General features: G+C 33.6%; 1 protein-coding gene across 4 annotated transcripts in view; it reads left to right on the forward strand.

The window, feature by feature from the left end:
• KLHL8 (kelch like family member 8) overlaps nt 1-14,592 on the forward strand; it is a 50,704-nt gene extending 36,112 nt beyond the window's left edge. For all 4 annotated transcript variants that reach the window (XM_025043845.1, XM_006907567.3, XM_025043847.1 and 1 more), the window contains 7 exons: nt 298-484; nt 4,104-4,247; nt 5,213-5,324; nt 10,962-11,130; nt 11,342-11,501; nt 13,824-14,025; nt 14,260-14,592. In XM_025043845.1, coding sequence (XP_024899613.1) covers nt 298-484; nt 4,104-4,247; nt 5,213-5,324; nt 10,962-11,130; nt 11,342-11,501; nt 13,824-14,025; nt 14,260-14,383 — 1,098 coding nt within the window. In that variant the 3' untranslated portion in view covers nt 14,384-14,592. The remainder of the gene's footprint in view (nt 1-297; nt 485-4,103; nt 4,248-5,212; nt 5,325-10,961; nt 11,131-11,341; nt 11,502-13,823; nt 14,026-14,259) is intronic.
• Nucleotides 14,593-14,598: the final 6 nt, after the last annotated feature.

Below are 14,598 nucleotides of genomic sequence, written 5' to 3' on the forward strand. Positions count from 1 at the left end.
CAAGGGGCATTGTGGTTATGACAATACCATTTTTGGAAGTAAGAAACTTGAATGAAGACAACTGAATTATTTTATCCAGTCAACTTAAATCTGTATTTAAAAGGGGAGAACATATTTAACATATCTGATTTCATTGGTGCAGACCAGTCCTGGAAATTGCTTTAGAACTTGGCACATTGAACGTTAAGGTTTTATGAAGTAAATGAGTTTAAAAAAGAGAATATACTACAGAGAAAATAGAGAACTACTTTCCTGTTACAACTTAAATTTTATGTCTGCAACTATTCATGATCTTAGGTTCGTTTGCCTCTGTTGCCAGTTGATTTTCTTATGGGTGTTGTGGCAAAAGAACAGATTGTCAAGCAAAATCTAAAATGTAGAGATTTGCTGGATGAAGCAAGAAATTACCACCTTCACTTGAGTAGCAGAGCAGTACCTGACTTTGAATACTCTGTTCGGACTACACCAAGGAAGCATACTGCTGGTAATTAAGTTACTCATTTATCAATTCTTCTGGAAGGATCTTTGTTGGATTTGAGGGTTGGTTATGTATGCCCAAACTTAATTGTAAGATGATTAGTATCTAATTGTCTTAAAGTAATAATTGGCAAATAAGGTTATGTGTGAATTCTTAATATATGTGATTCAGATAGTTTCATCAATAAGTCAGTTTTTTAAAAAACTATAACAAGTCTTATACTCTCTGAAGAGCCTGCCGAAATAGCTCTTATTTTGAGGTGTTCTTGATTCTTCTGTGCAGATGTAGTTCCTCTGTCATTTGTGCTTTTAGAGCACTTCGTTTGCACTTATTTTACCATGTAGCATTGAAATTTATTTGACATGTTTCGAGCCCTTCAAAAACAGGTATCTTATTTAGTTTTGTATCTGTAGTGCCAAGCATGGAGCTTGACACTTATTACATGTTTAAATATTTGCTTTTGCATTTTATCAAGAAAGGCACTAAATCTGACATCGCATCAGGACCACATTAGACTCTTAGAATCTAAAGCTCTTATTTTTGAGGAAGAGTGCACTTTCACCTTTATTTGCCACAATTTTCCCAAGAAAATAGTTCATGTTCACTTGTGTTACTCTTTGTAAATATAAAGAATATATGAAGGAGGAGGGAAAATAAATGAGGTCTAGGAATTCAGACATTGGTACTCTGGACAGAGACTTCTCTACATTTGCTGCTACCTAAGATAGTTATTAAAAAAAGATCTATGGAAAAAACTAAAACAGCAACACAAGGCAACACTTGATTATGTATAGTGGGAGTTTATATAGGTAGCATAAAGAAAGTTTGAATGTCATAGATCTGCCTACGAAGTAGTTCTAAATAGTTTTAACAAGAAAAGGACTGCTGATATATTTTCTTTTTTTTTTAATAGGTTGATTTCAAGAATTAAATTTTTTTGAAGTATAGATTTTTTTTAGTTGTGAATCCTGTTTCAGAAACTCAAAGTATTTAACGAATATTTTCAGATTCAGATTTTAATTCAAATAACAATTTACAGTCTAGATTATATGACAAGACATATACCAGACCCTCATATATGTGATCCCTTACGTAATTGCAAGAACTTTATGAAGTAGATTTTAGTGAAAGATTCAATCCTCATTATGAGATTGTTGATGTTATTTCATTTTATGGATGAGGATAAAAGAATCAGGGTAATCAGAGAAGGTAAAAGTATGCTAAGGCCACACAGAGACATAGTAGAGAAAGGATTTGCATCCTGATCTTTTTACTTCATTCTTCGTTTTCACTTCATGTCATGTTCTTGGGTGACTTATAAAGAAAACCGAATCAGTGATTGGGGTTAGTTACTTACGGGATTATAATTCCAGTGGGGCCATAAACATCTATAGTTAGGGCAGATTTTTTAATTTCTGAAGGCCTTGGTTTATTTATAGACAATTTTGACCGCATGATCTTTAAAGTCTCTTCCAACTTTAAATTTCTCTGGCTTAAAATATTGAATTAGTTGGAAAAGATAGCATAAGCAGTTCTGGTCATTCATTTATGCAATCATTTGCAAATATTTATTCAGTGCCTACCACATGTGTGTTCTGGATTAAGTGTTAGAAATGCAAACACAAATAGAATATAGCCAGTCCTGTTTTGAGGGAACTTGCAGTCTGATGTAAGGATATAGACATGTGAATAAATAAACGCAATAAAATATTACAAGTATTTTGATATAATCATAAGGTATATTGGGAAGCACAAAGAAAAGAGTAGTTATTTTTACCTTGCAAGGGTCAGAAAGATTTTATAGAGAAAGTAAACCTGTCTTAGTTTTTAATAATAGATCTTTCTGGATGCCAGTTGGGGAAAGTGGTATTCTGTTCATTTTACATTTATTCAGTGCCTAGTGCATGCCAGGCACTATGCTAGTCCTTATTAGTGCATAAATATTTAACAAACAGTCTTAACCTAGCTTAGATTCTGGTGACTAATATCAGCATAATAGATCATTTCAGTACTGTATATTAAGTGAATGATAGTCGCTATCAGAACACCGAGGATGAGAACTAACTATATACATGTTGCAACAGCATGAAGTTTTAACAGGGAGGGAGAAGATCAGGTTGAACACTGTAAGGCCTTTATGCTGTTCTAAGACTTTATCCCGTAGGGCTATGGTTCTCAGTGTGTGAAGGAAGTGGTGGCCCTGGACCAGTAGTATCAGCATTCACTTGGGAACTTGTTAGAAATATCAATTCTTAGACCTACCACAAACCTACTGAATCAGAAACTTTAAGGGTCAGGCCCCACAATTAGTATTATATGCATTTTGGGTAATTCTGAACCACACTCAGATTTTGGGTTTTTTTGGTTAATTGTGGTAAAATATATATAGGAATACCCCATTTTATTGCATTTCTCTAATACTGCATTTTTTACAAATTAAAGCTAAGACCTTCCACCAGAAAAAAGATTATGAGTCGCTTAAGGATCAAATGATGGTTAGCATTTTTTTAGCAATAAAGTATTTTTTTAATTAAGGTGCGCATATTAGTTTTTTAAGGCAATGCTGTTGCACACTTAATAGACTATAGTAGAGTGTACATGTAACTTTTCTATGCATTGGGAAATCAAAAAATTTGTGTGACTGGCTTTATGGCGATATTCGCTTCATTGAAATGATCTGGAACCGAACCCACAGTATCTCCAAGGTATGCCTGAATGACGTAAAAATCTCCATTTTTGAATGTACAGTTTAGTGCTGCTGAAGTTTTTATTTTTTAAAATTTTTTTAAACACTAATGAAGGTAATAAAAGCTGTTGAAAGAGCCTTTTAATTAAGTAACTCTGTTGACAGTCTGAAAGCAAAAAAAAAAGACTGCTAAGTGGTAAGAGAGGACAGGATTTTGCAGGGTAATCGCTAGTGAAGGCCTGCACTAGGGCACGGGAGAGGAAGGACACAGGGAAGGAAGAGGTTGTTTAGATAAGTGAGGAAGGAAGATCCTTTTGAACATGTTGAGTTTGAGCGCCTATGGGACATCAAGTGGAAATGTGGCTTAGAAATATAGATTGGAAGGCATTATGATACAGATGGAATTAAAAATAATGAAATTCTCCTTTGTGAGCATGAAATATGTGAGAAGTAAGCTAGGGATGAAACATGGAAAACAAGAAAGAGAAATGATTGGAGACAAAAGGAGATTTTGATATTAGGGAAATCAAGAAAGTTAAGGAGTTTCCCAAAAAACAGTGATCAATATATCAAATATTGCAGTTGTGTTCAGTAAGAAATTAATTTAAGAGTTTGTTGGATCTTGTTATGACCTTAGCAAGAGCAATTTTACATAGTAAGTGAGGATCTAAAACATTGTAATGGGATGTTAGCAAGAAGAGATAGTAAAACATTGTAATGAGGTGTTAGCAAGCAGAGATAGCTAATGTATCCCATTTGAGACATTCAAATGAGAAAAAACAAAAAAATAGGTTTCTAGTAATGTGATGACATTGAATACTATCCAAATAGCTTTTTTTTTTTGTAAATCAAATTTTGACTTCCTAAATATTTTTTCCATACTAATTTTCAAATTAGGGAGCTATGATTTTGACTTCTCTTTTGTGGCTTTACCTTTAGGTGTGCTGTTTTGTGTAGGTGGTCGAGGTGGATCTGGTGACCCTTTTCGCAGTATTGAATGTTATTCTATCAACAAAAATAGTTGGTTCTTTGGACCAGAAATGAATAGTCGAAGACGACACGTGGGTGTAATCTCTGTGGAAGGTGGGTTCACTATTGTCTTAAATCATATCCCATGATGATAATACTCTTTTTAAATATTTTAACTTTGAGAATTTTCTTTCTATAAGAAAATTGCTAAAATATAAAATGTTTCAGTATATTGGTAAAATATTTGGGTGGTGATTATTTTCTTGCTTTATGCTCATTGATGTTCAGTGTACAATCTCCTGCTAATAGGTACTTAATGGGAGATGAGTATCAGGGAAAAGGGAGTTAAACTATTCTGAGTTATATTTGCAAAAGAAACTAAAGAAACATGTTTATTGAACCTAAATAATATATATCAGCTTTTTTCTATACCCATTTACTTGTTATTGAAATAAGGTTTTTATTTTGACTGGCTGCTGATGATAATGATTAATTGCAGAAGTATGGTTAAATTGTTGGGAGACTTATTTAAAACTCACTTTTTTTCTGATTATAAACATAAATGCTTTTTGGGGAAAATATGAAAATATTTTAATAGAAAATAAAAATCATCTGTAACCCAAATAACCAGAAATTGTCACAGTTAACAAAATTGTCACAGTTAACATTTTGGTATATAATCTTTCCATTTTTTTGTGTGTGTGTATTTTTATTTCATTTAGAAAAAGTTTGTTCGTATTGTTTTATATTACATTTTCTTCATGTAACATAAGAGCATGTTTTAATTTTACTAAACATTCTTTGAAAACGTGATTAGTGATTTTATCTACTAAGTAATAAAAAGTTCGGAAACCTAAGGGAGGGATAGTGTTTAAGCATTTAAATAACTTCATATAGAACAGCACTTTCCAGGCATTTTATTAAGTAGAAGCTTACATTTATTTTCATTTGACTATAGAAATAACATTGATTATAATGTTGAACAGAATAATACTTGTTGACTATTATGTTGTTCTAATTATATATTGATTATATATCTATTATTTGGAATCAGATGAAAATATTTCTCTATTTGACAGGTAAAGTGTATGCAGTGGGTGGACATGATGGAAATGAACATTTAGGTAGCATGGAGATGTTTGATCCTCTCACTAATAAATGGATGATGAAGGCGTCGATGAACACAAAGAGGTAGATCAGCATGGAAATTAATTTTGATATGGTGGTAGAAGATTAAGAAAGCTTCCTATAATTGAAAGGGGCCGATTTTTCACTTTTTACACTTTTAGAAACTTTCTTCTTAAACACATTTTGTTAAAGCGTCCAGTGTGTGATGCTTTGCTAATAAAACTTTTTGTTTTCTTAAGAATTAAAAATGTAATTATGCCTTAGAATATGATAATGATCAAGTCCATAGTTTTCACTTACACGAGCATTTTTAAAATTTTTTATTTTGAAATAATTTTAGATTTTTAGAAAAGTTGCAAAAATGTTTGAATACCTGTATGCCTGTAGTTGTCAACAGAGGTGATTTTGCTCCCTTTGTGAAAAACACTTGGCAATGTCTGGAGGCATTTTTGATTGTCACAACTTGGGCTGGGTGCAGAGTTGAGGGAGTTGCTGCTGGCACCTAGTTGGGAGAGGCCAGGGATGCTCCTAAAGATCCTGTAATGCACAAGAAAGTCTCCCACAGCAAAGAATTATTTGGCCCCAAATGTCAGTAGTGCCAAGATAGAGAAATCCTGCTGTATACTCGTCACTGAGCTCCCATGATGTTAACATCTTACATCATCGTAGTACAATTGTTGAAACCAGGAAATTAACATTGATAAAGAGCTATTAATTAATCTGTAGACCTTATTCAACTTTTGCCAGTTTTCCCACACATTATGTGCTTCTAATTGGTTTTTCTTGTCTAATTGTATTGGTTAATGATCTAATATAATGTGAATAGTAACAGATAGGTGTTTTTGTCTTGTTCCTGATTTTAATGAAAATGTCTCTAGTGTTTTCCTATTAAGATACTGGCTTTAGGATTAAGGTTATATTTATTTTAATGTGTTAAGAAAATATCCTTTAATTTCTATTAATTATTTTTATCATGAGTATTAATATTTAATATTTTCATCAGCAATAAATTGAAATATATGTTGATAAATAGATCAGTCTGAAGGGGAGGAAGATTTTTAGTAACATGACTTAGGAAATGTTGACTGACTAGCCTGTTCAGACTTGAATACCAAATTTTTGATATCTTAAAGTGGAAGGATAGCTAATATGTGACCAAATCAGGATTCAAAAGCATAGTAGTACCAAACATAATCTAGATCTAGAGGCAGAACCTAAAATATTAAAATTAGAGTTATAGGTTAAAACTTGTTTTAGTATTTTTAAAAAATCAGTTACACTAGTAGAACGTAGTAGGAAGTCAGGTTTGTGATTACGTTTCATATGGAAAAAGTACCTGAACCAGTATGAAGCACAGCTCTTAAAAAACAAGAAAAGGGAAAAAGCAAATATAATATAGTTGTCTACATTAAGAGAAGTGAAGCTCTTAGATAAGGGAGATTGTAGTTCTGTATGCTGACCTGTCTTTATATATAGCTGTGGTCTTAAAGTAGGGTATGCAGCATCACTTGGGGTATGCAAATAAAAAATTAGACTTTGTACATTAACCTCTTAGTACAGTAATATGTTTATAATTTGAAAATAATTACGGTATGGGAGTACACAAAAATTGTTATAAATTGAGAGTGATAACCTGGGCAATATACAGGTAAGTATGGACTTATAGGTAAGAGATCTGAAAGCCATGTCACATAAAAATTTTTCTGGAGATATGAAGACTTAGCATATCTAGATATTTTAAGAAATGTATAGTGCTTTAGAAGGAAGGAATAAATATTTATAGTTCAGTATAATAGTAATGGAGAATACTGTAATACCTCTCAATGACTGGAACTATATATGTATATGTCAGAAAGATAACATTTATTTTGCAGCAAATGAGAGATTAGATTACCTATTCTTTTCCTTTTTCAAATTTAAAATTCAGCAAATAGGGTGATGATTTGAAAGACTGAGCTTAATAATTGACATAAATCTAGATACTACAGTAATTCTCCCTTTTTGTTTCAGATCGAAAATGTAATTGAGGAAAGAAAAAGAGGGCTATCTGAATATTAAAAAAACTGCTTAAGAGTAGCTTTGTGTAGAGAACAAAAACCAAACATCTCTATTGCAATTTTAATTTTATTTAAAAAATAAATAAATAAATCCAAATAAAACCTAACTTTAAACATTGCTTGAATGGTTTGTATGTAGCAACATTCCGTAAGAGTTAAAAAAGACGTTACCAAAACAAGCAATTTTAAGTTGAACTGCATGAGGAGAAAGAGTCTTAGGGAAAAAAAGCTGATCTTGAAATGTACTATTATATCCCACTTATCTACAAATGACATTTTAATACTTTAATAGGGTTTGATTTATGCTCTGTGAAAACTACAAATAGTTTAAATTCTAGTGCTTGAATTAAAATGAGGGAGAAAATCTTCAAGTACATTTTGAATCTTTATCCCCTTGTCTCTTTATCATGCTAAGCTAATTTTTAGCCAAGGATTGAATGAAACTTTTCTAGCAAAATAGCGGTTGAATTTCCTTAATCTTTTAAAATATGCCCTGAGCACTTTACATTCGCTATCCAACTGTATAAAAAATAATAGAAATGCAATTATTTCATCCTATTATTTGCTTATAATTTGTATCCCCAAATCATTTTTTCAGTATGCATTCCAGGGTCATTTTCACATGTAAAATATCTGGTTTCTTTATTTTCTCCACTTTTTCATCTTTCTAGTAAAATCGACGGTTGTTTGTTTAACCTGTGGTTTTATTGAAACCTATTATCCTAACAGCATCTCTAGGGGTTGATTTATTTATTCAACAAATACTGGTTAAGTGCCCATTGCAAGACATACCAGGTGCTGAAGATAGAGCAATAAATAAGACAGCCAAAGCTCCTACCTCCATAGAGCTTACATTCTAGAAGCGAAGATACAAATAAAGGCATGATTACAAAGATGATAATGTTAGCACAGAGTAAGTAAACAGTGCTTGAGAGGGGAGATCTTACAGTCTCATTTAACCTAAGATCTGAAGGTCTCGGATAATTTAATCTGTTAAATGGTGGTGGTAGGAAGAGTGGCGGGTGGAAAGAGATGAAGCGTCTACGAAAATCTGGAGGTGAATGAGAGGAGAATGCATGAAAGAAGTTCAGTACAGCTGAGAGATCAAAGGAAATGGTGTCAAGATATAAGGCTGAAACAGTAGGCAAAGAATGAGGGCTTTCTAGGTTTGCCAAGATTTCTTATTTTATCAATTGGGCTTTGAAATATGCACACACACACTATTTTAAAAAATAGGTGAATGATTTCTCATTCCAAAGATCCTCTGCATATGAAATAGTGAAGAGATTTGAGAAGGCCAGAGTGAAAACAATCTGGAGACCAAAAGGGTTATTGTAATATTTCAGTCAAAAAATAATGGTGGCTTGGACTAAAGTAGGGATAGAGATAAGAGCACATATTTGAGAGAGAGTTCAGAAGTGTATAATCAACAAGATTTAATGATAATTAGATGGGGGAGGTAGAAAGAATGATATCGTAGAGGCAGGGATGATTCTTCAGTTCCTGGCGTTAAGCAACTGGGTATGGATAGTCATGCAGTTTTCTGCATTAGAAAAAACAAGGCGGTGAACAGAATAAAATTTTTGTTTATCTTGTTATGGGTGTACTCTGTTGCTCTATAACCAATTAGGAAAACCAATAGTTGTCTGTTGCTTTGTAATCAATTACTACGTACTTAGCAGCTTAAAACAACATTCATTTATTAGCTCACAGTGCCATAGGTGAGAAGTCCAACAGGTTTGACTTTTCCACTTAGGGACTCACATGGCCAAAATCAAAGTGTAGGCCGGGCTAGGCTCTTCTCTGGATGCTCTGAGGAAGACACTGCTTCCAAGGTCATTTAGATTATTGATAGAATTCTATTCTTTGTAATTATAGGACTGAGTTTCTCATTTTTACTGGCTGTTGGCCAGGGGTTGCTCTCAGCTCCTACAGACCACTCTCAGGTCCTTTCCAAATGTTCCCCTCTATTGTCAAACAAGCAGCAGCATGCAGAATCCACCTCATTCTTTGAGTTTCTGACTTGTTTCCTGCTTCCCGCTGGATAAACCTTTCTGCTTTTAAAGGGCTTGTGTGATTAGATTAGGCCCACTCAGGTAATCTCTCCTTTGCTATATAATGTAGCATATCATAAGCATAGGAGTAAAACTAGAGGGTGAATATCCTGGTGGAGACATCTTAAAATGCTGCCCTCTACAATGAGAGTGAATTTCATTTCACATTAAGGTTGAAGGCCAGCAAGACAGATTTGAGGTAGAAATTGAGGTAGAATATATGTCTGGGTATATATGTTAGAGTTATCCTAAATCTGTGGAAATAATGAGATCACCTACAGAAAGAGAGTATAGGGTGATAAGAGGCTTTAGGGACTTTCATAATTTAATGATGGAGTAGAAAAGAAAGCACTGATAAAGGAAGCTGAAAAGCACCAACTAGAGATGTAGAAGGGAACTCCAATGTACAATGTCATGAAAATCAAGAGAAGAGAGGTTTGAGGCATAGGAAATAGCTAATAACATCATCTACTTTTGGGGTTAGTCTGTTAAGAGAGAGGGAGAATTATTAGGTACACTTATTTCTGCCATGATATGACTCATGTTCTAGAGGGCACATGTGTTTACACCTAAAATTTTTTCTATTCACAGTATTTTGTAAGTCATTGTTTATACTCGAGAAAAGAGGTTAAGGTGACTGAAGATGAATATTATCCTTCAGAACTCTTTCCTAGGATGCTCTTTTGGTAAACTTAGAATTAGAATCTCAGTAGAGCAGCTGCTGTCTAGTGCGTGTGTACATATTTCAAAGCCCAATTGTATAGTAGCTAATACATAGCACTTAATATGGGCCAGTCACTGTTCTTAGTGCTTTACCTATATTAACTCATTAGTAGTTGTGTCTACTCCTTTCTCAAATGGGTTACAGATGAAGAAGCAAGGTAGTAGAAGTTTATAAAATATTCTACTTTATCCAAAGTTTACACCAAGTCAATGACAGATAATAGTTTTAGAATAGTTCAACTTTCGATCGCTGCAATGTATTCTAAGAAATTGATATAATTTTTTTCTGGTCACCATTACAATGTATTGTCTTTTAACATGGACTAAGTCTCTTCCTTTCCTAGGAGAGAAATAAATGCCCTTCAAAAGAAAAGCAATGTTATATAAAACTTGTAATATAAAACTTGATTTTTTATGTGCTATTGTTTTCATGATACCCTGGAACAAAACTTTTCTTTGCAATTACATGAATTTAGAAATGAGATTGACTTCTGACCTCCATAGCAAACCATCTGTCAGTTCATCAGCCTCTCAATTATGCAACTGTGTGTTTTACTAATTGAATGTTTTGGACTCCATTTATAGTAGTTTGTTGGGTTTTAGTTTATTATTTTATTTAAATTTAACCTGTGTAGTCTATGCATTGTAAAACTCCAGAGGGCACTGTTCACATAGACCTGCACACTTTTGCAGCCCTGTAGCCATCTATTCAGAAGCTTTGATAAATCTAAAAATAATGGGAAAGAAAACACTGAAGTGTTAGCATGATGAATGACTTGCATTAGCACAGCTTTTTTGCTACCTTTTTTTCTAGTAAAAAAAAAAAGAAAACCCAGGTGCTAAAGTGTGTTTTATTATCTTTGCAGGCGAGGAATTGCCTTGGCCTCTTTAGGAGGCCCGATTTATGCCATTGGAGGGTTAGATGACAACACTTGCTTCAACGATGTGGAGAGATATGATATAGAATCTGATCAGTGGAGTACAGTAGCACCAATGAATACTCCCCGTGGAGGAGTTGGCTCTGTGGCTCTAGTAGTAAGTTATGTGGCAGCTTGCTCATTGGGTTGCATTGCATCACATTTCTAACCAAATAAGGAAAGATCTGATATATTCATATCTTCAGTATTAATTACACACTACATTATTTCACGAAATACTGCTTTCTTTCACATTCTGATCTACCATTAGGACAATATATGTCAATTCAAAATCTGATATCATTTGCTTTTATTTTCTCTTTATTTAGAACCATGTTTATGCAGTTGGTGGCAATGATGGAGTAGCTTCTTTATCTAGTGTGGAGAGGTATGATCCACATCTGGATAAGTGGATAGAAGTTAAAGAAATGGGTCAACGAAGAGCAGGCAATGGAGTCAGTGAGCTCCATGGTTGCTTATACGTTGTTGGTGAGTGGGTGGTATTTCTGTGTTCTAATTTATTACAGGATATACAATGACAGTTTTATACAACAACAAACTAACTGAAATTATATTGCATTTAGGTTCAAATGGAATCCACCCTAAGATTTGCTTTTGAATTCTTACAGTTCACATTCATGCTTTTTTGTTTACATCTTCCTCTTCATGTTTAAAACTTCTACTTCCTTATTTTTACTAGGAGTAGCAAGTATATCTATCTAAAGTAAGGGATTACATTTAAATAAGATATGTATTTTTAATGTAAGGACACAAATTGAATGTACTTTGCTAAAATCTTTAAAGATTTAAGATATGTTTTTCTTATCTCACTTCAAGGGAATTATGTTGACTAAGCAAACCAATATGTATTTATTGTGCATGATGGGTGTTGGCATCTTTATGTTATTTTTTGACTTAACTGAATTGGAAGGAACCATAGGGCAATGCTTTCTTAAACTTTAATATGCGTATGAATATAGAGGTACTGTTAACTGCAAGGGAGGGCCTCAGCTTCTGTATTTCTAACAGCTCCCTAGTGAAATTGATGCTATTTCTGGTCCACCCAACATACTTCCAATAGTAAGACCTATAATAACACTTATCTTTCAGAATTGTTTTAAGAATTAGAGGTAATATATATTAGGCATCTCAAACTGCATCTGGTACTTTTGTAGTTTCCCAGTAAATGTGTAGCTATATTGTGCTTAGTAATCCCTTCCTTTACAGAGGAAGAAATGAGTTCAGAGAGGTTGTCACTAGCACATGCCTCGCTATGTTGATGTAAATTGTTTGGTGTTACATAACTTACAGTTTTTTATAACAATAGCCTTTAAATATCTGTAAGTAATAGGAGTAATGCTGAATCTTCCAGTGCTCATGTGTATTAAAGAAGATAAATAACATAATTTACCTTTAGATCTTACCTGATCATCAGGTAGGCAATTCTGGGAGGAGTCAGAGATTTAGAGAGAGTAAATAATTTACTCAAAGTCACATGCCTAAGTAAGTGACAAAGCTGTAATTTGAACTCTGGTCTATGAGAAACCAGAATTTACGGTATACTGCTGCTACCTCTCGCAGCACCCTATCTAGCATAGGCACTGACATGTGTAATGTCAATAGAGTATCATTGTTGCTGTTACTTATTAAATCTTCTGGGCCCTTACAGTTAGAACAGATGTGGTAAAAATAAGACTGACTTAGGTTGAATGTTAAAAAAACCCTTCTTGGTCATTCACATCCTACTTAAAACTGGTACAATTGATTTGAATAAGAATATTTTGAAAGTAATTGCTAATTGCATCCTGCCTTTTCTATTCCTCTGCTTTGAATTCTGTATTATAAATTTATATGCATTACCTAGAGAAATGATAGGAAGCCAGTGGGAAAGGTGGCTGTTTTATATCATGATTGTGACAATGACACTACTGTATACATTGTTAAAGTTCATCAAATTATGCACCAAAAATTGGTGAATTTTACCTAAATTAAATAAGTTTAAACCCATTAGAGAAGTTGACTCTTGATATTATTTTTACTGACTTTGTTTCTAAATACACCGGTCATAATATCAACTCTTCCTGTCCTCAGGAAAATAGGCTTAGTCATCAAAGAGAATTATTACTCATGTAGACTGAGATAGAGCCTAAAAAAAGACAGTCTGTGTTTAACCCTCAGGAATATTATAAGTAACATTGTTATAATGATCTATACAGAGGACCGTTATCATCTAGAGTATGCAGCATGAAGACGTAGTTTTGACAAAGATTAGTAAAATTCAGTAATAGTCCACTGTCTATAATTATGACAGTAATTACAGTTTTAAGAGAGATGGTTGGAAAACTTTAATTGTTATCTAAATAAATCAAATGATTTAATTTAGTTTCTTCTCAAATCCTATTACTGTTTGAAAATATAGTACATACATGTACACACACAGAGAAGCAATCTCAGTGCTGTCTTGCTTGCCTCTAGGAGGCTAAGGAAAAATATGAGAGTGTGTGTGTGTGTGTGTGTGTGTGTGTGTTTTCTCTTAAATTATCTTCTTAGATATGGGGACTCCAGTTTTTCCCACTTTAAGATTTTTAATCCTAGTAGTGAAGTAAAATATTATTTCAATTATCTTGAATTGTAGAAAATGTCTAGTAGGAGTTGGTAGTGGTGATAGGTGTTGAGGTGAATTATTTTCCCTGATTTTCTCTATTTTCTAAAATGTTTTTAAAAGATTGGATTTGTAGAAGCTGTTGAATTGAGATTGAACAGTTAATTTGTATGAAATGTAACACTGTTTAAAAATCTTTCTTTATTTAGGTGGTTTTGATGATAATTCTCCTCTGAGTTCGGTTGAGCGGTATGACCCTCGAAGCAACAAGTGGGATTATGTAGCAGCGCTTACCACTCCCAGGGGTGGAGTGGGGATTGCAACAGTGATGGGCAAAATCTTTGCAGTTGGTGGTCATAATGGCAATGCATACTTAAATACAGTAGAAGCATTTGATCCAGTGCTGAATAGGTAATTTTTATATTTTCTCTATGCTTTAATGGAATTTTCCAGTAACAGATTACTTACTCCAAAGTACTAAAATGCTACCAGATGTAGTTAATATAAAACATTTGGGATATCATCCTTAAGAAGCCTGCTTCTTTCAAAACCAGTCCCACAATAGGGAGTTTTTGTCTTGGTTGGTATTTTGAGTAAAGTAAATCATGCTTTGTTTTAAATAATATTTCTCCTCTGTCTTTTCAGGTGGGAGCTTGTTGGATCTGTGTCTCACTGCAGAGCTGGAGCAGGTGTAGCTGTGTGTGCCTGTTTAACCAGCCAAATTCGAGATGTTGGTCATGGATCCAGTAATGTTGTTGACTGTATGTGATTTGAGTTCCAGCCGCCAACAATTTAGTCATATCTGTCTGATAGGCAAGAAAGACAACCAGGATTTTGTATGACCATCTTTGAACAGTTTTAACTGCTACTAGAGTCTTATTTAAATGTAAACTGTTGTATTGAGACTAAGTACAACTTTTGGAATGGTAGCTAAAGAATTATTAGTAGTGAAGTTAAATTAGATACTTCCCACGTCAGCAAATA

Source organism: Pteropus alecto, unplaced genomic scaffold, assembly GCF_000325575.1.
Source record: "Pteropus alecto unplaced genomic scaffold, ASM32557v1 scaffold161, whole genome shotgun sequence".
Lineage (NCBI taxonomy): Eukaryota > Metazoa > Chordata > Mammalia > Chiroptera > Pteropodidae > Pteropus > Pteropus alecto.